Source organism: Mandrillus leucophaeus, unplaced genomic scaffold (assembly GCF_000951045.1).
Source record: "Mandrillus leucophaeus isolate KB7577 unplaced genomic scaffold, Mleu.le_1.0 Scaffold280, whole genome shotgun sequence".
NCBI classification, from domain to species: domain Eukaryota; kingdom Metazoa; phylum Chordata; class Mammalia; order Primates; family Cercopithecidae; genus Mandrillus; species Mandrillus leucophaeus.
Genome location: NW_012102921.1, coordinates 127,160 through 127,667, shown reverse-complemented (window position 1 = coordinate 127,667; position 508 = coordinate 127,160). Strand labels below are relative to the sequence as shown.

Sequence of the window (508 nt, the reverse complement as noted above, 5' to 3'; positions counted from 1 at the left end):
TGGCCCACACCGACCCTGAGGTCCCGGGCCGACCCTGCGGCCTCCACCAACCCTGCGGCCCAGACCCAGTCCGCGGCCTGGACCGCTTCGCGCACTTACCGCCCTGCGGGCCACAGGGCAAAATCGCCATAGGCCAAGGTGCATATAGAAAACAAAGGAGCATTAAGCCCAATCTATGTCGAGTTTTCAAGGAAGAAAACGGAAATGTGTGGTCGAGCTTTTTTGTACCCTGAAGTGTTTTTTTTATTGCCCTAAGTGATTTCCACAGGTTCTGGAATAACTCTTACAGCTTTGCCTTGTGTCCTCCTGTTCCGTGTGGGCTTTAAAAGAAAAAAAATCAAACCCACATATTAAAAGGGGGCTTTTTATCTGCCATCTAATGGCTTCAGAGCGATAATACACTATTATCTTCTTAAACCAGGAAAAAAAAGGGGGGGGGATTTTTCAGAAAAATTAAAAAAGAAAGTTTTTGTAGCTGTTCAGTTGCCACTAAGAGATTGCACAGTCA

General features: G+C 47.0%; 1 protein-coding gene across 1 annotated transcript in view; it reads left to right on the top strand.

Moving 5' to 3' along the window:
• Nucleotides 1–233, top strand: part of CUX1 (cut-like homeobox 1) — a 378,329-nt gene extending 378,096 nt beyond the window's left edge. The window contains exon 25 of the mRNA XM_011985213.1: nucleotides 64–233. Coding sequence (XP_011840603.1) covers nucleotides 64–233 — 170 coding nt within the window. The remainder of the gene's footprint in view (nucleotides 1–63) is intronic.
• Nucleotides 234–508: the final 275 nt, after the last annotated feature.